Here is a 25839-nt window from a genome sequence, read left to right as displayed (position 1 = left end):
GAGAATGGGAGCCTTAATCATTTTTTGTTTGTTTTTATACTCGTTTTCCCCTTTGCTTATTAATCTTTTACTTTTCTGTCAAGATATCTGAGTTTTTCTCACTGACAGAAATGTGTGCATGTATGAGTGTGTATTTGAGAGCAACAGGAAGTAAGCAAAAAGAGAAAGATCCATCAGTGGTGCAGTGGTATTCACTCAGAGTTTGTGGACAGGATTCCCTAACAATTCATCCCTCATTCATTCACTGAACAATTGAATAATTGATCCTTGAGACCCATTATCATGCTATAAGCTAAAAGGAATATTAGGGTGTATAAAGATGATGTATTAGGGTTCTCCAGAGTAGCACAATGAAGAGGTTATGAGAATAAGGAATTGACTCACACGACCATGGGGGCTGGCAAGTCCCAACTCACAGGGCAGGCCACAGGCTGGAAATTCCTATAAATTTGAGGGTAAAGTCCTGAATCCAAATTCCTGAGGGCAAGCTACCTGGCTGGAAATTCTAGCAAGAGCCAATACTGAATTTGAAAATTCTTCTGAGTGCTGAAATCCTCAACTCTGGCTTTTAAGACCTCCACCTGATTGGATGAGGAGGCCCCACAGTGCTGAGGGCAGTCTCCTTTTTGGTGAAGATGAGGCCAGGAGGTCATCCTCAGGGTAACAAGCAGGCCAGGGCTTGGCCAAACAACTGGACACAATAACCTAGGCAAGACGACGTAAGAAATTAGCCATCACAGATTCTGCTATCATCACAAGGAATATCATAATAAATAGCAGAAGAGAGACACCGATACAATAAAATTTCAAAGGAAGAAGAGAGTACTATTTGATGAGACAGAAGGGGAAAGAATACTTGAGTCTGGCCATGGAGAACAAGTAGGACTTTAAAACATGTCAGGTGAAGCACACCTTTTGATGAAGACACAGAGTGAGGAAAGCCCTATGACACACTGGAAATGGCAAAGCTCTTATTTCGCTGGAAGCCTAAGTGTATGAAGGAGCACAGTGGAAGGTACATCCCAAAGGTGGGTTGCTGCCAGACAGTGGAGGGTTAAAATTTGGCCCAATTAAGCAATGTTATTTATTTTTGTCTTTTTAAATTGTGGAAGTATGATTTGCTCATTGGAGAATGTTTGAAACATGGGGACACCTAAGATATACGTTAACAGTGCCCTGTAATTCCACCTTGCAGAGATAATGTCTGTCCACATTGTGGTTATTTATTTTTCCTCCAGTGCATATTGTTTTATATATTTGAAACCTCATTCTATGTAAAAGCTTGCTGTGTAGTTATTTGTGTTAATAACTGCACAAATATTCTTTATGTGGATGTACCTAATATAATAAATAAACCATTCTCCCCTTATCATTGACCATTTTGATTTTTGATACTTTATTATAAATTATGTTCTGGTGAACATCTTTGTACACAGATCATTTTTGGTTTTTAAATACATTTTTTTGTTTCTGAAATTACGGTGAGGTGGGTGCAGCCCACTGCAGAGGTGGGCCATTGCAGGTGTGGTCTTATAGGTAGCCTCCCGGGCACCACATGCTGGATAAAACCCCGAGACCCAGTATCTGATGCACAGTTTCCTGAATCCAAAAACTCGATATCCTTAGTATTTCCACAGATAGTCAGGCCCCCAGGGCTACTTGGTGCTCATTGAAATAGCACAGGATGAAGAACAAACATCCTGATGGTTTATTTTTAATTAGGAAATCCCTCCCCAGGATCAGGAATATTCATGTCTACCATCTCAGATGATGCTTTTCTTCCTTCTTGGGATTAGGACACACTTGGGAACTTCTATCTGAGGGTTGCTCGGTGGGCAAGGAATTAAAATGAAAGGAGGTGGGAGTGGGCCTCGGGGACTCAGGGGCAGAGCTCTCGCCTGTCATATTGGAGACCCAGGCTCGATTTCCCGTGCCTACCCCTGCAGAAAAAAAAAAAAAAAAATGAAAGAAAGTGGATTAAATGGAGGGCTATGGCCTCCAGGCCATGGCGAGTCTTGCTGAAATATTCCTGCCCCAAAAGAACACCTTTCTGTGCCTCTTTGCTTGAGTTAGAAGAGGAAACACAACTTTGAAGCTTGCTTTTCTCTTCCATACTTTCTTTTCAACTCTTTAGTGATGTGTTTTCTCCTTAGATTTGTCATTGTTAAAGTCACTTACTGATCTTATAAATCAAGGAAACTTGCTTTCCCCCAGTAAATGTTAATTACATTGGCTGGTTCTGCTTATGGTCTAAGCACAACCTGCAATGGACGTATTTAGGTTGCTCATTACTAATGCAAGCCTCTGGGTTCCACCCTATCATCCAGAACCTCTAATGTGGGGCCACCGATCAGCTCTCCTGACCAAGCTCCCCATTCGATGGTATGTAGCCTTAAAAATCAAGATCTTTAAAGTCTAAAATCAAGGTGAGGTAGGATCACCTAGTGGCTCAGAGGTGGAGGCTGTGTAGCTAGACTTTGAATCCTGGCTCGACCACTTATCCGCAAAAACTTTGGGCAATTTGCTTTCATTTCCCTGTGCCTTCATTTCCTCAACTGTAAAATGGAGATAATAATTATACCCATATCATAGGACTGTTGTGAGGATTAAATGAGTTCACACATGTGTAACCACCTAGAATAGGGCCTACAATGGACTTTGTACTTAACAAATGTTAATTATTCAACTACACTCAACCATTAGACCAATTCTCCACTTATGACATCCTACCAGGATCTTTAACCCTTTAACCTTCTTTCCCTGTTTCCTGTTCTTATTCAAACATTAATCTACCCCCTAATTTCCTCACTGAACCAATGTAAACTGAGTGCTGTCTGTGTCACAGCTTCTTGCTATACCCCCAAATTAATGCTTCAGCACTACCCTAAGGCTCCATTGTTACGTGTTTATACCTATTGGTAATCCACCACCTCTGATCGCTTCTGCATATAGATTTCTTTGCCTGCTTTTCTAGTGAATGAAAGAGAAATCTGAAGGTTTGCCTCCTTCTGAGAGAAGTGGGTTTGCATCCTCCTGTTTGAACTCAGACTGCACAAGGGGTTTCTATTGTAAAAAACAAATGCTAATGAAATTGTTGCATATTATTTCAGGGAGTAGCAGAGCCTGCATGTTTTGAAAACATGTTTTAAAAACCCTAAAGTGGTGGAAAATTAAGGCTTTGCTGGTTTGGCCAGATTTCCCATTGCACAGACAGAGGCAGAAGGGCAGGAGGGGCTGCCTTATGGCTGGCTGGAGCAGAGGCAGAGACCTCCGTCAAGGGAAACTTAGGATGTGTTCACTGCTGATTAAATTTCTGAGCAGTGCTTCCTGGCTCTCCTAGGCATGCTGGCCTTTAAAACTCAAATGCCTTTTTAATCTCTTGTCACCAGGAACTGGTATTTCCTCCGGGCAGTTTAAGTTCTCAGTGAAGACCAGGGAGCCTCCAACTGTAATGAGGAAACTTTAGATTCTTGCTATTTCAAAAAGATGATGTCAGACTTTAATGTCCCGAGTCATTGATTTGAGAGAGTCTTCTAAGCTGGATGGGTTCAAAAAGAAAGCTTAGCTTGGATCAGCATGAATTTCTTTTGCTAGGTTGCCAGTGATCTCCTGGGTAGGCTCCAAGTTGGAATGTGGTTTGCTAAGCACCTCACTTTTTTTTTTTAAGCAACAATGCAGGAAAAGGCCAGGGTTCATACTATCCATTCGTATACACATTACAACAAATATATATATTCCTTGTATTTAGCACATAAACTTGAGTTGTTGTCCTACCAGGAGAACAAAAATGTACTTAAATGCAAAGACCCAACTGACCAAGTGTAATGCTGGTCATTTGAAGCATATTGCAATGTAGCTTAAGTGATTAAGAATTTTTTAACCTAGTTTACAAAGCAGTTTTATATTTATTTGTCATCAAATATTTGTATGGTGCTATTTGGAAGAGAAAAATACCTTCCAAAGATGGAAATACAGCTACTAGAACAGACAAGTATCTTTACAGAGTACTAAAATTACATTGACCAATGTCAGGGTCTTCTGTAGAGGTGGCATTTGACTTTTTATTTTCCAGTATGATCATTCGATGCAGCTTGCAGTCCATCTTTCATGATTATTTCAAGGGTAGGTCAAGTGTCTGCCCGAAGGCTGTACTTTATTTTTAGTAAACTTTGTTTTTTGTTTTTTTTTAACATTTTTAGAATTACAGGAAAATTGAGTAGATAGTACAGAGAGGTCCCATAAACCCCTGACCCCATTCGCCCCATTACTGACTCCTTACCGTAGTATGGCACATTTGTGGTTACTAATAACAGACCAATATCAATACATTATTATTATCAAAAGTCCACACTTTATTCAGATTTCTTTAGTTTTCACCTTCTGCTTTTCTTTTTCTTTTCCTGTTCCAAGGGCCCACCCAGGATGCCACATTAATTTAGTTTTCAAGTCTTCTTAAGCTACTCTTAGCTGTGACAGTTTCTCACAAATTCCTTGTGTTTTTCTTTTTGGAATCTGTTTGATATTTTTCTCATGTTTAGACTGGGGTTATGAGGTTTGGGGAGGAAGACCCCAGGGATAAAGTACGATTTTCATTGCTTCATATCCAGGGTGCACACCAACAACACGAGTTAGCACTGTTGGTGTTGACCTTGAACACCTGGCTGAGGTCATGTTTGTTAGGTCTCTCCACTGTGAAGTGACAACTTTTTTCCTTCCTTTTTCAAACCTACTTTATGGAAAGAAGATACTATGTGATGTCTTCACTAAAGGAATGGGTAATTTATCCAACCTGGATAAACTGTACTGTGTCCCTAGGATCAGGCCTTATCTCTCACTTTATCTGGGGAGAGTGCTCATTATATAGACATCCTAAGCCTGGCACAAAATAGATACTCATTAAAATGCAAATTCTACCCACTTCCCACCCTTTGCCTTATCTTCTTCCACAAGTATATATCAGGTTTTAATTTTTATCCCTTTGTTTATTCAAACATTGTCTGCTAATCTACTGTGTATTATAAACTGCATTTAGTGGAGATTTAGAGATGGAAGTCTTTTCTTTTTTCAAGAAGCATACATTCTAGATGTGGGATAAGAAGAATGCATAGTGAGGTGTGGAATTTAGTTCGTCCTCCCAAGCAGCTAGTTAATAGCCAGAAGCAGTACAGAACAACTGATGGGGGAACATCAGTGACCAGACACTCAGTATACACCGGTCTAGACCAAGTGAAACAGCTGAGATCCCACACAGAACTGTAAGTTCCCCAAGCCACGGAGGTTGGTGCCCCTCTCTTGTGGGCACAGCAGACTGGTTCCCTGAGGGGAAAGGACTTAATCGCAACAAGAGCTTATCTCAACCAGGCCCCAATTGTGAAATTAATAATTATTTTCAGAATTAACAAATTCTGAAAACAGGCCCCCAGCACAGATAAACCCGGAATAAGCACTAAGGAGTTAGAAGTTTTTCCCCTGGCAGAGAAGGGGTGGGACTGACAAAAAATAAAAAAGAGGCTTTCTGAGCTGGACAGCTCAAAATACTGGAAAAGGGCTGGAACCCAAGAAAAGGGTGTACATAGAACCTGGGGATACATACAGCCACATACCAACTCAAGCTCTTGAGTGACAAGCCTGAGGATGAGGGGTCCAGCTCTCAAAAAGACTTTTTTGCTTTTTTTTTTTTTTTACACTCCATAAATAGCTCATTAGATAGAATTGGAAGCACTCTCAGGCTCCAGGACTGCCCCAGGCAAGGGCAGAACTAAAGCTTGTCAGAGAGACAATATAACTAGTCAAGTGAAAGAGGTTAATTCCCTAAAGGTTGTATCTTCCCCAAGACAAGGGGGTGTGGCCCAGCTCCAGTGGAATCCCTCTTTCAAGGAATTCAGGTCTCAAGGACTGGAAAACAGAAGTAATCCAAGCCATCCTACTATCTTACCTCGGTCTCAGCCACACCCCTAGCAGGGAGAATCTGCTGAAATCAAAGGTACCACATCACTTTATGCTGGTGGGAAGCTGTAGACAGACAAGTGCTACATGCTAGGCAGGATAGGAAAATCACAGAGTCTAGAACTTCATAAGAAAGTCTGACAACCTGCTGTATCTCACCCTCCTGAACAAATGATTCTGGCTACTCTTTCCTTCTAAGACATGGTCCTGTCCTGTCTGGGAAAATCTGACTGGAGTCTATAATATCTGAGGAGACTTCTTCAAAAAAAAAATACAAGGCTCCATATAGTCAGGGCAAGAAACAGAAAAACAAGAACTGAAAAATTCTGATCAGTTAAACAGAACCTCTGCTAAAGGTCTAGAATAAGCTGAACTGAGTGTCAAAGAACAGATTGACAACAAAACTATCCAGCAAGAAAACCCTTGATAAAAAGAGTGAAAACAATCTCCAGAATAAACAAATTAAGGAAATCAAAAGCCTAGATGCCAGGAAAAATAATGAGTCATGCTAGGGAAATCAAAGATATGGCCCAGTCTAAGGAGCAAACCAAAACTTCAAATGAGATACAGAACTTGAAACAACTAATTCAGGAGGTTTGAACAGACATGCAAAATTTCATCAAAAATCAAATCAATGAGTTGAGGGAGGATATAAAGAAAACATTGGGTGAACAAAATGAAGAACTCGAAAGTTGTTAAAACAAATCACAGGACTTATGGGAATGAAAGGCACAATAGAAGAGATGAAAAACTCAGTGGAAACCTACCACAATAGATTTGCAGAGGCAGAAGCAAGAATTAGTGAACTAGTGGACTGAACTTTTGAAATCTGACACAAAAGAAAATATAAGGAAAAAATGGAAAAATATGAGCAGGGTTTCAAGGAATTGAATATCAAAGTAAAGCACACAAGTATATGTGTTGTGTGTGTCCCAGAAGGAGAAGTGAAGGGAAAAGGAGCAGAAAGACTAATGGAGGAAATAATCACTGAACATTTCCCATCACTTATTAAAGACAAAAAATTACAGATCCAAGAAGTGTAGCATGCCTCAAACAGAATGGATCTAAATAGACCTCCTGCAAGACACTTACTAATCAGAGTTTCAGATGTCAAAAACAAAGAGAGAATTTTGAAAGCAGCAAGAGAAAAGCACTCCATCATATACAAGGGAAGCACAATAAGACTATGTGTGGATTTCTCAGCAGAAACCATGGAGGTAAGAAGACATCGATATGATATATTTAAGATTCTAAAAGAGAAAAACTGCCAAATAAGAATTCTATACACAACAAAACTGTCCTTCAAAAATGAGGGGGAGATTAAAATATTTTCAGACAAACAATCCCTGAGAGTATTTGTGAATAAGAGACTGGCTCTTCAAGAATTACTAAAAGGAGCACTACAGGCAGATAGGAAAAGGGAGGAGAGAGAGGTCTGGAGAAGAGTATAGAAAGGAAGACTATCAGTAAAGATAAAAAGAGAAAAAAATTAAATGTATAAAATCCAAAAGACAAAATGGTAGAAGAAAGTACTACCTTTACTGTAAGAATATTAAATGTTAATGGATTAAACTCCCCCAATCAAAAGACATAGACTGGCATAATGGATTAAGAAACAGGACCCATCTGTATACTGTCTACAGGAGACTCATTTTAGACCCAAGGACAAAAAATAGGATGAAAGTGAAGGATTGAAAAATGACATTTCGTGCAAACAATAATCAGAAAAGAACATGAGTAGTTATGCTAATATCTGACAAATTAGACTTCAAATGTAAAACAATTGAAAGAGACAAAGAAGGACAGTATGTATTCATAAAAGGAACAATTCAGCAAGAAGATATAACAGTCATAAATATTTATGCACCAAGCCAGAGTACTCCAAAGTACATGAGTAAAACATTGACAACACTAAAGAGAGAAGTAGACATCTCTACCATAATAGTTGGAGACTACAATACCCCACTTTCATGAATGGATAGAACATCTAGACAGAGGCTCAATAAGGAAACAGAGATTTTGAATATTGACAATAAATCAACTAGATTTAACAGATATTTACAGAATGTTATACCCCACAACAGCAGGATACACATTTTTCTCAAGTGCTCGTGGATCTTTCTCAAGGATAGATCACATGCAAGGTCATAAAGCAAGTATCAGTGAATTTAACTAAGAATAAAAAAGACCTATAAATAGAAAACGAAAAAGAATTGTGAGAAGAAATCATGGAAGACCTAAGTAAATGGAAGGGTATCCATGTGCATGGATTGGAAAACTAAATATAGTTAAGATGTCAATTCTACCCAAATTGATTTATAGATTCAATGAAATCCAATTAAAATCCCAACAACTTACTTTGCAGAAACAGAAAAACCAATAAGCAAATTTATTTGGAAGGGCAGGGTGCACCAAATAGCTAAAAATATCTTAAGAAAGAAAAATGAAGAGGAAGGTCTCACACTACCTGACTTTAAAGCATATTATGAAGCTGCAGTGGTCAAAGCAGCATGCTACTGACATAAAGATAGATATACTACACATGGAAATGAACTGTTCAGAAATACACTGTCTCATCTATGGAAAATTGATCTTTGATAAGGCGGCCAAGTCAACCCACCTGGGACAGAGCAGCCTCTTCAATAAATGTTGTTTGGAGAACTGGATACCCATATACAGAAAAGTGAAAGAGGATCCATATCTCATACTCTGTGGATCAAAGATCTAGACATTAGGACTAAAAGCATAAAACTTTTAAAAGAAAATGTAGGGAAATATCTTATAAATCTTCTAATAGGGGGCAGTTTCCTAGACCTTACAACCAAAGCTGAACATTGAAAATCGAAATAGATAAATTTGATCTCCTCAAAATTAAACACTTTAGTGCTTCAAAGAATCTTGCAAGGAAACTAAAAAAGCAGCCTATGCAATGGGAGACAACATTTGGAAACCACGTATCAGATAACAGTTTAGTACCCATAATATATAGAGATTCTTCAACTCAACAACAAAAAAGACAAACAACCCAATTAAAAAATGGGCAAAAGATATGAACAGACACTTCTCAGAAGAGGAAATACAAATGGGTAAAAGGCACATGGAAAGATGGAAAGATGCTCAACTTCACTGGCTATTAGGGAAATGCAAATCAAAACCACAATGAGATATCATCTGACACCCAATAGAATGACCATTATCAAAAAAAAAAACAAAACATAAAACTACAAATCCTGATGAGGATGTGGAGAAAGAGGCACATATATCCATTGTTGGTAGGAATGTAAAATAGTACAAGAACTCTGGAAGGCAGTTTGGCAGTTAGTTCCTAAGGAAGCTAAGTATAGAACTGCCATATGATCCAGCAATCCTGTTACTAGGTATATATTCAGAGGAACCAAAGGCAAAGCCACAAATGGACATTTGTACACCGATATTTATAGCAACATTATTTATGATTGCCAAGAGATGGAAACAGTGTAAATGTCCATCAATGGACGAGTGACTAAAAGCTTTGGTATATATGTAATGATGGAATATTATGCATCTGTAAGATAGAATAAAGTCATGAAGCATGTAACAATGTGGATGAATCTTGTAGACCTTATGCTGAGTGAAATTAACCAGAAACCAAAGGACAAAATACTGTGTGGTCTCATGAAGTAACACTAATGAGTGAACTTGGAGAGTTGAAGTTAAGAACATAAGTTATCAGGAGATAGAAATAGGATAGAGATTGGGCATTTGGTGCTGAAGGAATGCAGATTGTGCAACAGGATTGATTGTAAAAATTCTGAAATGGATAGCACAATACCATCTAATTTTGCACAATAATATAAGGACACTGAATGAAGCTGAATGTGAATATGATTGAGGGAGAAAAGCCAGAGGAATGTGTGAAACCAGAAGGAAAGATAGAATATAAAGACTAAGATAGTATAACTTACAAATGCCTAGAGTGGACAATGATGGTGATTAAATGTACAAATAAAAAAAAATGTTTTTGCATGAGGGAGAACAAATGAATGTTAACATTGCAAGGTGTTTAAAATGGATGGTATACAAGAAAAAGTACAATCAATGCAGGCTAGGTACTATTGTCAACAGTAACACTGTAATATGCTTCCACTGAATATAACAAAGGCATTATTCCAAAACTAAATATCAACAGATGGGGGAAGATTATGGATTCTTTGTGGAATTAAAGGAAATGTCTTCATGTAGCTTATGGTGGCAGACATGTCTTTTCACTGAAGTTGGATTGTATGATGTGCGAATAAAACTGTTTATAAATGAACAGAGAGAAAGAAGTGCTAGAGAAAATGCAGAGAAAGAGATGTACCTATTCTCTATCAGTAGAGAAAGTGAGAGGTGCAGCCCCTTGGAGGGCAGTGTGGTGGTTCCACAGGAGGCTAGGGGTGGGTTTGCCATATGATCCTGCAGCCCCATTGCTCGAGGAATTACCTGGAGGAACTGAGTGTGGGGACATGAATGGACATTCGCACACTGGTGTTTATGGTGGCAGTGTTCATGATTCACAATGGATGGAAACAGCCTAGGGGTACAATGGCTGAGGAATAGAAGGGGGAACTGTGGTATACATACAATACCGAGCAGCCACAAGAAGGGATGAAAGTTGTGAGTCATTCAACGAGGTGATTGAACCTTAAGGACTGTAAAGTTGAATGAAATGTCAGAAACAAATAAACAAATATTATCATGCCTCACGCACGTATGGACTAACTACAATATAAAAACTCAGTGAACTGAGGTTGAGAACATGGATTATTAGGTTGGGCCTATTGTAAAGGGTCCTAGATTGTAAGCTCTTACAGTAGTCACATATAGTTAGGAGTTGTAATGATTATTTTTAAAGTCTGAGATACTGAGTTGTTTGTACATAACCTGGTAATTCCCAGAAACTTTAGGTATTTATATGGCACCTGAGACTCAGAGTTAGACCTCTGAGGCTACAAAAGTCAGCATTACCCCATACAGGAGCTGTTTAAAAAGTTGAAAAAGGAATCAGACTTCAACTAGAGATAGGAATGAAGCTAATCTGGATAGGACTGGGGCAGATCAAAATGCAGGTTAAAGGATGATATCATCCATATTTTAAAACTTCAACTTCTGTGTGAGACCAAAGGGAGATGTGTGTATATTTTGGTAGCCTATTACCTAATTTAACTTGTATGGTCAGTGTAGTTGAACACCATAAGTACATGGAATCTTGAATAGGGCATGAGAACTTCTTGCTTTGTTCAAGTTAGTGTGCCATGATAATGCCAGAGTAATTTGGGCAGTGAATAAAGAAGTATTTGCAAAGTCCCCTTGGGGTGCTGGGGAGAAAGGAGGAAATATTCAGTGTCGCCATTTGGAGTATTCCTGATATTCTCACAAGCAGTAGGGACAACCAAATCAATAGGGTGAGCCCTCGATCTCGGGGTTCACCCCTATGAAACTTATTCCTGCGAAGGATACACCTAAGCCTATTAATAATTATGCCTAAGAGTCACCCCCAGAGAACATCTTTTGCTGCTCAGATATGGCCTCTCTCTCTAAACCAACTTGGCAGGTGAACTCGGTACGCTCCCCACTATGTGGGACATGACTCTTAGGAGTGTATATCTCCCTGGCAATATGACACAGAACTCCTGGGATGAGCCAGGGTCTGGCATCATGGAATAGAAGAAGCCTTCTTGACCAAAAGGGGGAAGAGAGAAATAAGACAAAATAAAGTCTCAGTGGCTGAGAGATTTCTGAGTCAAGAAGTTATCCTGAAAGTTATTCTTATGCATTATATAGATATCTCTTTTTGGTTTATGGTATAGTAGAGTGACTGGAGGAAAGTACCTGAAACTGTTGAGCTGTGTTCCAGTAGCCTAGATTCTTGAAGATGATTGTATAATGATATAGCTTTTACAGTGTGACTATGTAATGTGAACACCTTGTGTCTGATGCTCTTTTTATCTAGGATATGCACAGATGAGTAAAAAATTCAGATAAAGAATAAATAAATAATGGGGGGGGAAGGAGTAAAATAAATTGGGTAGATTACGACAACTAGTGGTAAATGAGAGGGAGGGATAAAGGGTATGGGATGTATGAGTTTTATCTGTCTTCTTTTTATTTCTTTTTCTGGAATGATGCAAATGTTCTAAAAATGTTCATGGTGATGAATACACTACTATGTAATGATACTGTGAGCCACTGATTCTACACAAGATATGGACTGTATGTGTGTGAAGATTTGTCAATAAAATATTTGAAATAAATAGAAGTATACATTCTAAGCAAGAAGTCGAGTATGTACAAAATTACAGTGCAGTATGAGTGCTAGAACAGAGAAGTTCCCAAAGGACCACAGGAAAAAGTGGGGGGTAGAGGGATTGGCAGGTGGAGAAGGCTTCTTAGAGTGTCAGCTGATGAGAATCTTGAAGGATGAAAATATGCTGTCTGCATGGGCAATTGGGGGAAGGCATTCCAGGCAGTGCCTTCACCACAGGCAAAGGTGTATGAGTAGAATTGCAAGAAAGACCTTTGTAGGTTTGAGCACTGGTTGGGGATGAGTGGCAAGAAATCACTGCCCTGTGTGAAATACAAATGCTTTCTTGAAAAGTCCCCTTAGAGAGATTTAATGTCAGTCAAATAACTAATGAACCATCTTTCAGAGGCCAGGCCCTGTAGTTAGATGCTGTGACATGTTCGAGTTTCTCAAGGATCATATTTCTAGTTAGGAAACGATACTAATGCATTTGCAAAATAATGACAATGCAACCATATATAATTAAGTATGACATTTTCTGGTATATAACCAGCTTCTCTTGAGTTCCAGAGTGATAACTTGAATAATAAAGGCCGTTTTAATGGGATGGTTGGGATTTGAAGTAGGACTTGTAGGATGTATGGGATTTAACTAGGGCAGGGCAGAGTGAGGAATGAATAAAAACAAAGGCCCAGATGTAAGAATGAGCACATGATGTTGCCGAGGGCACTGAAGTGAGTGAAATAATGTGCATCCATTCAGTCCACAAATTGTATTAAAGGACTGTATTATGACAAGCACTGGGGAAAAAAAATAGTATGCAGAGCAGACAACATGGTACTGCACTCACTCAGCAATCCATCCATCCATCCATCTATCCATTCAATAAATAGTGGGTGAGTGACTATTTTCTGCCAAGATTGGCATGGGATCCCTAGCTGTGCGCTCAATTCTGTTGCAGACCATGGATCTAGCCCCATTTCCGGTTCTTACTCTTCTCTGTCTGCCCAGCTGTCCTGTCATTTGTGATGTGGAACTGACCCTAGAGCAGAAGAACTTATCTAAGAAATATTGTAAAAGCTAAGGTACATGGAAGTAGAGAAGCTGGATTAGGATAGTGGTCACTGGGTTGGATAAGGAGCATTTAAAGCAAAGAAATCATCCAGATTAGGTTGTTGATAAGATATTGGGGATGATAGAGATCTGTAATAAGTGAGATGTCTTCAAGTTTTCCCACCTGGCTAATAGGAAGCATGTGATGCAAAAGCCAAATAGAAAAGTTACAAGAAACTCAATGTATTGATGAAGGCCCTACACCATAAAAGCTAAATCTAGCATCTCAATAGCAAATACAATCTATCTTAGTACAAAACTGGAAGAAGATGAACAGATCATTTTTGCATTTTCAGTCCCTGTTTAGTGACTACTTCTGTTGTGTCTGGGTTCAAGACTCAGTGGCAGCTTGAAGATTATTTCTTTCAATGTTTCATGAAGATAATTGAGCCCAGTTATTTTTGCAAACTAAAGAAAATGCTCTTAAACAGGTCAAACTCAAAACACACTGGAATGGTTGGAAGCTTCTGTAGGATTACACAAATGTGAACACAGTGGGAAGTTGCAGAGAGCTGAGATGCTCACGGCTGCAATGGGCTGTAATGCTAGGCTCAGCTGCTCTCCCCCATCAGCCTGGCAGCAGGGATTGACGGTAGCATTTTACCCTTTGGCATTTGCCTACCTCTGACATTTGTGTAAGGGCATAATTTCAGAGAGAGTGAGAGGAAAACTGAAAAAGAGGTAGACGTTAGCATACTTGAATATGGGACTCTGTATTCTAAGGACTGTAAAAGTGTTTCCCTGATGTTTGAATTTCTGCAGAATTGTTGCCTGTTCAGGGACTTTTCAGAATTTCCAAAGGCTGTAAGAAATCATGCACTTTCCATGACTGTATGTTTTTTACCTGGTGTTTGATTCTTATGCCCCCACTGCCTTCAGCATTACTGATACGTGCTTCTTGAAGCCAAGAGAACGCAACTTTTTAAAGAATTTCCAGCAGTTCCTGTGGTTATCCAAACCTATCAGCCTGGTCATTCTCTTCTGAGTTGTATAGGTGGAAATAATTAATGGACTTGTTTATTGACATGCATTGAGGCATTCTTCTCCTTGTGGTTTCAATTCCCAGCTACAACACACTAGTTTCAGATTTTATCTGAAACACCAGTAATTACAAGGGGCAAGAAAAACTGCTATCCAAATAAAACCTGATAATGCTTTACACGGCTAAATCTTAAACCCAAGACATTCAAACAGGACTTGATGCATACAGCTGACTATGTTTCCTGCCTTCCTGTGGGTTCCTAAGAATGAGTCATCCTAAATCACTGGCTTTCATTCTGAGAAAGCAAAATATTGAGGAGGAAACAATGAGAGCAGTTTAGTTCAGCTCAGTTCTTTGCTGGGTCTGAGGAATGGATGAGAGTGGAATGAGGATGGGAGTTAGACCTGGGTTCAAATCACCAGCTCAGCCTTGTATTAGTTAAATGCCCCCGATTAAGTCACTTAACTGCTGGAGCTTCAATTCCTCTTTTATAGAATGGGGCAAATAGTACCTACCTTGGGGGGGAATTTTGAAGAGCTTGTTGTAAATCTACTCTTTCAGGTCTACTACTGAAGGCATAATCCATGAATCATTCAGTAATGAAACTGGCTGTGATCACTGCTATTTTTGTCCTTTTAATTTTCACATCATTTTGATGGCCAGAAGTATCCAGTGGAATGTATCATTTTATAATCCTGATTTTAAGTACGAGGAGACCAAGGCTCAAGAGAAAATGTGTTTAGCTCAAATTCAGGGCACTGGGATAAGAAGGAAGTATAGCACATGAATTAAGAGCAGGGCATCTGGAGCCAAATAGCCTGAGTTTTGAATTCTGACTTCACCACTTGCCAATTTGTGACCTTAAGCAGATTATTTAACATCTCCATGCCTCACATTCCTAAAACATCCTGTGAGAATAAGAGTATTAACAAGTTCTACCTCCTAAACAATTAAATGAGTTAATGCATAGGAAGTAATACAGTGCCCAATACATGGTAAGCGCTCAATAAATGTGGCTATTATTAGGAGAATCAGGACTTGAACCCTGTTACCACCCCCAAATACCATTCCATTTCCATCACTCTGGACTGCCTTCCGAAGACAGCTCTGGAGTGTTTCTTTTGCACTAGAGGCAAAGACTCTAAAAGTGCGATTTCCTCTTGAGTGCTTTTAGAGGAAAGGGGCAAGCACTGACCTCTCTATGATTCATGTGCATAACTAACTGAAGACACGAGGATGTACCAGATAATCTCTAATGCTCTTGTCCCCCGCCCTCCTCCCAAGAAAGCTACAACTGTGTAGGGTTACTAGGATCACAAAACCAAGAGGCTTCCTGGGAGGTCAGATGTTTTTATGCTCCTGTCGAGGTGGTGTGGGAAGATGGCAGACTTTTTGATCAAGAAGCCTGACCTTATCAGTTCCATAAATGTTACTATAAGCAATCAGAATGGCACTGACAGGGGAATATACAGATATTTCAGTGGCACAGTCTAGAAACATCAGAACAAATTCAGTATATATAGAAACTTAATTTGTGATAAAAGTGGCATTTAATTCAATGGGAGAAAGGAGTTATATTTAATAAATGCTGGCATAATTTACTTTTTATCTGGGAAAAATTTTAGACCCCTGTCTTCAACATATACAAATATTATTCTCAGATATATTTAAAAATAAATTGTAAAAAGAATAACAATAAAAATAGTTTTAAACATTTAGGAAAACATAACATGCCTTGTAGTTGGTGATACCATTTTAAATAAGACAGGAAACCCAGAAACCTTAAAAAGAAAAAGATCAATAAATTTGACCATATAAAAATTTTAAATGTCTCTGTAGTGAAAGGGAGACTAAAAGCTAGGTAATAGGTTAGGAAAAATATTTGTGGCACATGAAAAAGTGTTAATAATCCTACTCTTCAGAGAACAGCTAAAATTGATATGAAAAACACAGGAAAAATGTGTGAAAATATGATCATAAGAGAATTGCAAATAGCCAATGAGCATATGAGAAGATACTCAACCTCAGCAGCAGTTAGGAAATGCAAATAAAAACAATGAAGTAGCATCCAGTGCTGGAGATTGTGGAGAAATAGACACATCTACACAACTGATGGGAGTGCTATTTTTGTTGACACTTCCAATATCTTTTAAAGTAATCTGGCAGCATCTATGAAAATGAAACTCATGCATAGCTTTGACGCTGTCCTACATTTAGGAATCTTTCTTACTGAAATGAAAGCACTCGTACATAAAGGTATTTGTTTCAGGATGTTTATTACAGCATTGATTTTAATGGTAAAAGGAGGTGGAAACAACCTTAATGTGCTTTGGTCAGGGAATGGTTGAGAAAATTAATGTGCATCCTTACAATGGATGCTCTGTTGTCTTACAAACAAATGAATAGATCTATTAGGTATTGCCGTGGGGAAACGCTCATGGCATATTGTTATTTGAAATAAAATGTGTTTTTGTAAAAAGAACATATCTAACTCTGTGTATAGTGTTTGTGTGTTTGTTTGATCGTAGTAAGAGATGCTGAGTGATCCCTAATAAACCATCCATACTGGGCACCTCAAGGAAGATTCTGAAAGGAAGGAGAGAAAGATGACTGCCTCTGGCTTATATCTGCCTATGTATGGTCTGGCATGTTATCACAACCCTAATATTTTCTTTGTTTGTTGTTTGTCTTTAAAGAAAACAATTGTTCTCAAATTCTAGTCCCTTCACTTACTAAGTGAATTTGAGAAAGTTACTTAATCCCTTTTCTCTTTTCTCATCTATAAATTAATGATAATATTATCTCGTAGAATTGTGGGGCGGGTTGAGCTAAATAAGGTATGGGAAGTCCCTAGCACAGTGCTTATTAAATGGTGGGTGATTAGCAAACGAAAACTGCCCTTCATTCATTTCTCTTCACCCTCAGTTAATGTGCTTTCAGGGATGTGAGTCAGTCACACATGGGAAACAAGCACAAAAAGGAGGATGAATCTGCTGTAAAAACAAATAATCCAACAACTTCTAAAAGTCAAATTAAAATGATTTTCTACTCCCTTCATTCATCCAGGCATGTGAGAGTTCTAGTTCAAAGAAATAATTGCACTAGGTTCACTGAAAGTATGAAATGAAGTGGCTTGTCTTGTGACTTAGATTGCTGCCTGCTCTCAAACCAGGCTGGGCTGTGTGGGCATCTGAGAGCTGCGTGTCCTCCCCCTCCTATCTGGGTCTTTTATCTTTTTGTACCTCTGCCCTGGGAATGCTGCAGAGGTGGAACCACAGTGTGGGTGGCTGGGCTGTTCCCCAGGATCCCCCACTCAACTTGTTCAACATTTACTAAATATTTATAATAGAATGAGCATTACATTAGCTCTCATATAAACATGTTCTCATTTTATCTTCCCAACAACTCTACGAAGTAGCTATCACTCCCATTTTACGTATAGAGAAACTAGACTGTAGAAATTGAACTACCTGCTCAAGGTTTTACGGTGAGGCCAATTTTCTCCTTATCCAGTAGTAACTCTCTAAGTCAAAGACATCAGAAGAGCCAGAGGTTTAAATTCTTCCAGTATAATAGTAATTCAAATTCTAGTGATCATTCATCTCAATTGCAAGGACTAGACTCTCTCTCTGCATGAGGAATAACTTAGTCTTTTGGCTAGTGACTAGACTAGTGTCTTGTAACGTCCATTCATACTGAATTCAAATATCCCGTTTACTAGGTAGGTTTACCCTAGCACTTAAGAAGAGGCTCAGATGGTGTGACAGTGGCCCAGTGGCAGAATTTTTGCCTGCCATGTTGGAGTCCTGGGTTCAATTCCTTGTGCCTGCCCATGCAAAAAAAGAGGTAAAGGAGAGGCCCAAGGTCAGTTTGCTTCCCTCTCTACATTTGAGCTTTGATGTGTATTCCCTTTAGTATAACACATATCATGTTTTGTTGTAACTATTTACAAGTTTACCTAGCTTCCATTTAATTGGTTATCCTTAAGATTGAGGAATTAGATTTATCTTTCCATCCCTGGCTCTTTGAAGATACTCCATTCATTTCTAGATGAAGGTAAAAATTCATGATTGAGTGTTAAATAAGATATATGCAACCCTTTAGAGAGCCCTAAGTGAGAAAATGGGAAATACTAGTTAGAAGCTTTTCATGTAATATGAATCAGAGATTCAGAAATAGAAGGGTCCAGCAGCAAAGGGGTTCATTCTAAGGTCCCCCTATAAAATAAATATGAAAACAGAAAGGAGCCAGAAACCTGCAGCAGTGGATATTTTAAACATGTTCATTGATAATGGTTCAAAGTGGAGATTTATTACCATTGAGAATAGAGAAAGAGACAGTAAATCAGCATTGGTAAGGGAAAGAGCAAAGATACGAATTCTTACTTAAAATGTATTCATATGCTTTATAATCCCAAAGTAGAGATTCCTATACTGAAGTGGAAGTCTTTATTTGTGGGACTGATTTCACTGAAGATATGTTGTATGCCAGTTTTCATTTTCCCAACTTTCGTTTCCTTTCCTTTGGTCAAAAAGTTGGGGACTTAGTTTACGCTTGAAAGAGAGAAAAGATTGCCTTGGTAGAGTTTCTTTATAAAAAATATCCCTTGCTTCAAATTATGACTAGTTTGATCCTAGGAATGTATTTTATTGGCACATATGTTGAAGAGAATAGTTTATAAAGCATGCTGTCTTTGATAGAGAATTTTAAAAATACTCAAAGCAATAGAATTAAATTGACGTAAAACTCTATGTATCCAACTGTTGTTTGGGAACTGATTGTTTTCCCATTTAAACTATGCCAAGGACAATTTAGCACATTCTTGGCTATATTCCAGCCAAGGCGGATGCATCTTTTCATTCATATATCAGACCACGCCCCTTGCCCCTAACACTTAGTGTGTCCCATTATACTTGGAGTAAATTGGAAACTCCTTTCTTGAGCTTCAGATTCTTAAATCAACTGGTCCTGATCTGTCTGGCCAAACTCATCTCTTCTCACTTCTTTTTTTTAACCCAAACTACGGAGCTCAAGTCACCTGGCTTCCTGTCAGTTCCTTGAACTCTTGTCAAGCTCTTCTGTCCTCACTATTTGCTCTTCTCCTCTGCCTTGGACATCCCTTCCTCTGCCACTCTTCAGGAGCAACTCCTTCCAGTCTTTCCAGGTTCTAATAGATGTCACTGCCTCTGAGAAACCACCCCTGACCATTCTGCCTAGGTCACCTCCCCCAACCATGCCTTCTTCTATAGCTTAGCACCATCCTTGTAAAAAATTGTCATTATAGGGCAGGCCATGGTAGCTCAGCAGGCAGAGTTCTCACCTGCCATGCTGGAGACCTGGGTTCAATTCCTGGTTCCCGCCCATGCAAAAAAAAAAGAAATTGTCATTGTATAGATAATCATATATAAATGTACTTATCTCCCATATTCCCAACTAGTTTGCAAGATCCACGACTGTAGAAACTAGGTCTGTTTCAGTCATTACTGATGACAGTGCCTGGCACATAGTAGGTCCTCAGTAAATGTTTGCCTCATGAAGTCTCAGGGCCAAGCCTAATGCCTGGAACATCCTAGGCTGTAAGTAAATGCTTTCGAATTGTGTTTATCTCATTCCCATAGGATTAGCAAATTCAAATAAGCTGTATAACTTTGTTCCAAGTACACAGCTCCCGCAATAGCACTGTCTCTGCAGATTTTGCTTGTTCAGGACAAATGAATAAGGAGGATGCCTGAAAGCACAGCATGACTTTGGAGCATCTTCCCTAGGATAAAAATGTCATCAAGACAAATCTTAACTCTCAATATTACCCTTGATTCCTCTAGTTCCCTGCTTTCCTGACCATATCTTGTTTTGGTGAGAACTTCGTTGTTTTTGACCGCAGATTGCCAACCTGTGTTCATAAACTAAAATTGAACTTTTTTGTTTCATTGATTTTGAACAGGCAGCTGATAGGTTTTGCTTCGGGTTTGCCAAAGCTCACATTTTAAGCAGATGGAATCACAGTCACTGAGCATCTTTCATAGCTTACTGGACCCAGAGCCAAGATTTGTTTTTTTATAGTAAGAATGGTAGTATTGCCATGGGGAAATGTTTTGGCAAGAGAGCACCTAGCCGTGAAACCGCAGTTAAGTTCCATTGTTTAGGGTCTGTGAAAATTAATTTGCAAAAATATTCAGGTCTGTTGTATGTTCTAGTTTACGTGTAAATTAGAAAATTGTTTGGAAAAGATGCCAAGGATGATGGAATTCAAACATCTTCAGGCCAATTGTCCATTAATTTGTTACAGTGATTCTCACTCAGTTTTGCTTTGTTATGTTTATAATTTTTGTCTTGAGAATAAGTTCCGTAGGCCAAACTAGAAAACCGTAATAACCAATGTTTTAAAATATGAGTGTGAAAGTTTGAAAATCTGATTTATAGGCTGAGACAGCCATGGAAAGTAAGAGGAGAAAAAAATTGTCAATGAAACTCTAAATTTGGAAATAGAAGGAAAATTCAACCCCACCTGCCTTCCCTTCAGGTTTATGGGGTGACATAGAGTGCCCATAAACCTGAAGGGTCCACAGTATGGCAGATCGCTAAGGACCAGAACCCTGGGCAAACCCAGCGAGAGAGTGTCTTACTCAGAACCTTGAGGCTTTAGTAATTATGCCCAGCCCTGCTCTGCATGTGAAGTCAGCTGGCTCATGCTCATGGCCCAGAAAGGGTGGGCACTTTCATGCCTCCATTTTCACATCCTAAAGCATTTCCTGGGATCCTGGATTACACTGCGTTTACAGACCTATTCCTGATCCATTTGGTACCTGGGGTCCCCAGACTTGCTTCAACACTTTAATTATTGCCCCAGCACTTGACACTGTGTGTTGTATCTTGCCGGGTCCAGCTGTCCCTGGAGCAGTTCCTCAAGGACAGTAATTCCCGCCAGGTCTCAGGATCCAGCAGATGGGACCCAAACACATTTTTTCCAAGCTTTTTTGCTCCCGGGCTATATTGTTACCTTACTCCATTGATGTATGGCTTTTATGGTATCTTAACTTTATTTGGCAGAGTTGACTTTCAAAGTAATTAGATTTAAACCTTTGCCCTGGAAGTTTAAGTTGACTGAAAAAATATATGCTAATGCTGCTTTTTATTTACGAAAATTGGAACAGTAGCCAAAGTCTCACTATGGCCAAGGAAACGATTTACTCTGAAACTATGTGGCTACAATAAGCTGTTCATGCGTGGAGGCTGTTTGGAAGGAAAAGGTTTCAAGCAGTGGACCCTATTAGCACTGCAAATCTGGAGACCTGGGTTCTGGTTCTTACTCTGACTCTACCTGGCTGTGTGGCCTTGAGCTGATGATTCAGCCTCTCTGATTTAGGTCTTATTTGCATGTATGCATTTAGGTAGCTTTTTCCTCTGAAAGGCTATTAGTTTGGGGATGGTTTATAATCAGCAATCTGGTTTAGAATAAACCTAGGTAGCACTTCAGGAATGGAGCTAATGAGGAAAACGGCTGAGCAGGGAGACTGTTTCTAGATTGTTCCTCAATTGGCTGAGCAGGTGGTTAGAACAAGACACAGAGGCCTTGATAGTGTGGGGATATAAAACCCCAAAACTATTTATGATAAAGAATCCCATGCCCAATTTAAAAAGCAAAGGCAAATGTTCGCATAAAGTTTTTGCTGTTGATGTTTTTTGTGCGGGACTTTTTTGGTGTGAAGTTTATTGGTGATGCATAGCAGCAACTGCCTACCCATGCTGCCACATAATGGCAGTCTTGCAATCTATTTATGGGGTTGGAATAATTTTTGTTAATGATTATCATGGGAGTAGATGAAATGCAATGTGCACCAGCTGTAACTACATTTATCAGGCAGCTGCCTCCCAGAGATGCCTCCCCCAGACATCGTCGAGCCTTTGTCAAAGAGATTATTGACTCACAGAGTTTTAAAGATAATTAATTTCCTATTGCTGTTGTAACAAATTATCACAAGCTTAGTGGCTTAAAACAACACAAATTTATTATCGTACAGTTCTGGAAGTTCGAAGTCCAAAATGAGTCTTACAATACTAAAATCAAGGTGTCAGCAGGCCTGCATTCCTTCTGGAGATTCTAGAAGAGGGTCTATTTGTTTGCTTTTCCATCTTCAAGAGATCCTTGGCTCATGTCCCTTCCTCCATCTTCAAAGTCAGCATCTTTGCATCTTTGCTCTGCTCTCTGTTCCCACACATGCATCCTCTCTCTGGCTTTGACCCTCCTACCTCCCTCTTATAAGAACCCTTGTGATTACGTCCTGCCCACCTGGATAATCCAGGAGAATTTCCCTGTCTCAAGGTCCTTAATCACATCTGCAAAGTCCCTTTCACCATATAAAGTAACTTATTCATGTGTTCCAGGTATTAATACGTGGACATGCAGGGGTGTCATTACTGTACCTACCACAGGAGACACAGAGACCAACCAAGCCCCAAGGGATGAATGAATTGTCTAAGGTCACAGAGCTGCCCTCTGCTGGTGCACTGACTGTATTGCCGGCATCCTCCCCTTTGCCACGTTTATGTGCATCGCTAGTGAAGAGAGAGGAGCATGCCCTGATAGAGGCTTTATTTTCATGATAAACTTGAAATGATTGAGAAAGAAGTTGAGGATTGTCAATCATTGAAAAAAAAACAGAGAGTAGTGTAGGGAAGGAAGAAGTTTCTATTTTTCAAAGAGCCTTCCTCATGTTCAGACTTCCTTAAATATTGTAGTTTTGATAACACATGCTGCCTCTTAAGGAGCCGAGGGGCTTGCAGCGATAGCTTACCATGAACGATGATGAGAAATGAGAGCGATGAGGAATCACAGCGTACACGTTCCTCCCGCTACTCTATGTCACATTCCTCCCCCTTCTCTTTTGGCTTCTATTATTGTCTGTCCATGGTAACCACTTTGAAAATCAGTTATAGCTGGAAAGCCCATTCAGACTCTTTCAGCTGAAGGGGATGGAGCCAGGAGAGGCTTATTGTCCTGGGTTGAGCTACGTTAGTTCTTTGCTGTATTCTGCAACAAGGCCCATCTTCTCTTGCCAAAACATTCTTATAGAAACCCAAGGAACTTTATAGTCCTGCTTCCACACAGCAGTTCCTGTAACGAATAACAGAGTCATAGAATTCGGACGTAGATATGACTAAAGGTATTATCTAGCCCAGTTCTTCTGAATCATGGGTCTCTTATGTATCTCTGACAAAGGTTTGCCAGACTCTTCTCTTGCCTGATTTTATCCATCCATGGAGGAAAGGATGGCTTCTGTAATTTGGAGAGTGTGTTAAATCTGCCTTGAGTTCCTGAGAGGACAGGTACATTAGGCCATGTTGTGACCTGATCGTAAGGCTCATCTCCGGGAATCGTTCCCTGCCCCGACTCCTACCAACTGCAGGTTCGGGTGCCCTCACCTATATCTGTAATGCTCTTTCCTTACCTTAGTCCTCGTGTGTTAATTGGTCTTGTGCTTATCTGTCTCCCATGTTAAACACATTATGGATGGATGAATGAATGAATGAATGAATGGCCATGTAATCTCAGGGGTGTGTAGAGGACACATGGATCCAGGGCTTCAATGGAAATATACTGAGAGGGAAAATTTATCTTTACTGACACAAAATTTATTTAAGGAGATGTTTTAATTTGATACTAAAAATGAGTATATGTTTTTCTTTTGGATGTTTGCACTCAGCACTACATGACATTCATTCTGCCCATCAAATGAGCATGTTTTTCAGCTGCTGGTACATTAGATTAATGCACACTATTGGCCTAAACAAGGACAAAGTCAAGTTGCTATCTCCTGTCTTGAATTAAGTGGGGATTATAAAAATAACCCACTCCCTTAATTCAGTTTTGATGACTCACAGACGAACATCTTGTATGTGTCAAATGCTCCTTTCTTTGAAAAGCTTCAGATAATTTCTAGATAGAACAAGGTTGGTTCTCGCATCCTGCCATATGGGAAACGAGAGCATCACCTCGGGAATTGCTAATCATTTGGTGTAGCTCCGGCATTTCACAGAAATCATGTAGTTGAACTGTGCTGTCTTCCCAGGAAGAAGAAATCACTGCCAGCCATACTCATCAAAGAGGTCACAGGATGGATGTGCCTGGAACAAGAAAATCTAACCTTAAGAGACCATGACTATAGAACTTAGAGATATTGACCGAGATTCAGGCCTTTAAAATACCCCAGGGCTCCCTACAGGAGGAGACCTTGATTTTTCCCATTTTTGTATCATAATTCTTTTTACATTGCTTCCCCAACCTCCCACCCCTATTTACTTCTACGATTTCCTTTTGTTTCTAGTTCCTTCTTTCTGGGGATTGGTGAACTCAGCTTGGAATCTTTGCTCTGTGGGGAAACGACAGTCACCAGTCAACATAGAGACCAGTCACATGATCTTCGACCCCTTTCTGACACCACTTCGCATCAACACTGGCGGCAGGAAGGTAAGTAGCCGTGTTGCTTCCACCATGGAGTAATGGAAGGGGAGGTGCAGCTTCTGAAAGCTACTCCTCCAGGAATTCACTCACCTCAGGACTTCTGCCAACAAATACAATTGTATCTAAATTGCTGTGCTTTTCCTCCCTAGCTAGTAGAGCCTTCATCCTTCTAATTACTCTGCATCCCCTGGAGACTGCCTGAGGTCCTTTCCCTGGGTACTCCATGAAGGTCAGAAAACAGTTGCCAGCCCTGCATGTCATGCCGGGAAAATCACTGCTCTGGGAAACATCTTTACCGGGGCTTAGTTTAACCTCCACACAGTGAAAAATATTTTTAACAAAGGCAAAATCAGATGTTCGTCATCCTGGGTGGAAAAACAAAAATCACTGTAGATGATTTATAAGAAAATCAATAATTAATCTTCCTAGGGACATCTTGCTGGCTAAGAAGGCTAGCTCTTGCAGAGAAATGCTGAGCTGTGCTTTGTGACTGTCACCCTGATAACCTCTCCTCTCCCCCATCCCCTGAGATGCACTCCTCCTTAATTTGCAGAAGGTCATAATGCCTGTAGGGTCTTTTCACTAATGGAATCTAACATTTCTCTTGGCTGGTTCACTTCCTTTTACTGTTAGTAGATACGTGAAGGCGGGAGGAAACACATGGGAAATTGTATTTGAAGGTGATTTAGATATTGTGAGCTCGGGAGGAATGGAAAATTATTTGGGGTTAAAATTATAGACAAGTTTCGTTACTGCTGGCAGCTGATTATCCAGGTTTGGGGCTTTGGGGCCCTGCTTTCTCTTCCCCTTTTGTGGACTATTCACTGTATTTCCCACCAAATTTGTAAGTTATTTTTTTGTCATTCTGATATATTGGAATGGTCTTCCTACCACATAACTGTCCAGGAAAAAAAAAAAGAAACTACGATGACTCATCAACGAGTTGTTAGTGACTTTTACTGAGGGAATAAGGCAGATTTTAAAGGATGTTGTGTGTGATTGCAACTATGTCGTCATATCGTATTTGTATGCTGCTTTAAATTAAACTTGGGAATCATTTTTATAGAAAGGTCCTAT

General features: G+C 39.6%; 1 protein-coding gene across 2 annotated transcripts in view; it reads left to right on the top strand.

Moving 5' to 3' along the window:
• CA10 (carbonic anhydrase 10) overlaps positions 1 to 25839 on the top strand; it is a 498625-nt gene that overhangs the window by 190726 nt on the left and 282060 nt on the right. For both annotated transcript variants that reach the window (XM_077163066.1, XM_077163067.1), the window contains one exon: positions 24626 to 24768. In XM_077163066.1, the coding sequence (XP_077019181.1) occupies positions 24626 to 24768 (143 nt within the window). The remainder of the gene's footprint in view (positions 1 to 24625; positions 24769 to 25839) is intronic.

Source organism: Tamandua tetradactyla, chromosome 6 (assembly GCF_023851605.1).
Source record: "Tamandua tetradactyla isolate mTamTet1 chromosome 6, mTamTet1.pri, whole genome shotgun sequence".
NCBI classification, from domain to species: Eukaryota; Metazoa; Chordata; class Mammalia; order Pilosa; family Myrmecophagidae; genus Tamandua; species Tamandua tetradactyla.
This window is presented reverse-complemented; position numbering and strand designations above follow the sequence as displayed.